The 279-nt window shown below is 67.4% G+C and overlaps 1 protein-coding gene across 1 annotated transcript; it reads left to right on the forward strand.

The window, feature by feature from the left end:
* Window positions 1–54: 54 nt before the first annotated feature.
* Window positions 55–217, forward strand: LOC104082978 (kallikrein-14-like; the record flags this gene model as incomplete). The annotated part of the gene is made up of 1 exon (XM_009586283.1): window positions 55–217. A coding segment is annotated over one exon (163 nt), but the record flags the coding sequence as incomplete, so codon positions are not given.
* Between the last annotated feature and the right edge of the window lie 62 nt (window positions 218–279).

Below are 279 nucleotides of genomic sequence, written 5' to 3' on the forward strand. Positions count from 1 at the left end.
ACTGGGAGGAACTGGGAGGAACTGGGAGGCCCAGCCCTGTCTCCGCACCCACAGCGGCCGTCGGGGACGAGAACCGGATCGTGGGGGGCCACAGCTGCCAGAAGAAACGTCACCCCTACCAGGTGGTCCTCCTGGGTCCTCAGAAGAACATCCACTGTGGTGGGGTCCTCATCGGCAAGTCGTGGGTGCTGACGGCCGCCCACTGCGACACCAAGAGGTGGGGTGGCCCTGGTGGGGGTGACCACGTCTTGTGGGGTGGGGTGGGTGGGGGGGAGGTCC

This window comes from Fulmarus glacialis, unplaced genomic scaffold (genome assembly GCF_000690835.1).
Source record: "Fulmarus glacialis isolate BGI_N327 unplaced genomic scaffold, ASM69083v1 C13253303, whole genome shotgun sequence".
NCBI classification, from domain to species: domain Eukaryota; kingdom Metazoa; phylum Chordata; class Aves; order Procellariiformes; family Procellariidae; genus Fulmarus; species Fulmarus glacialis.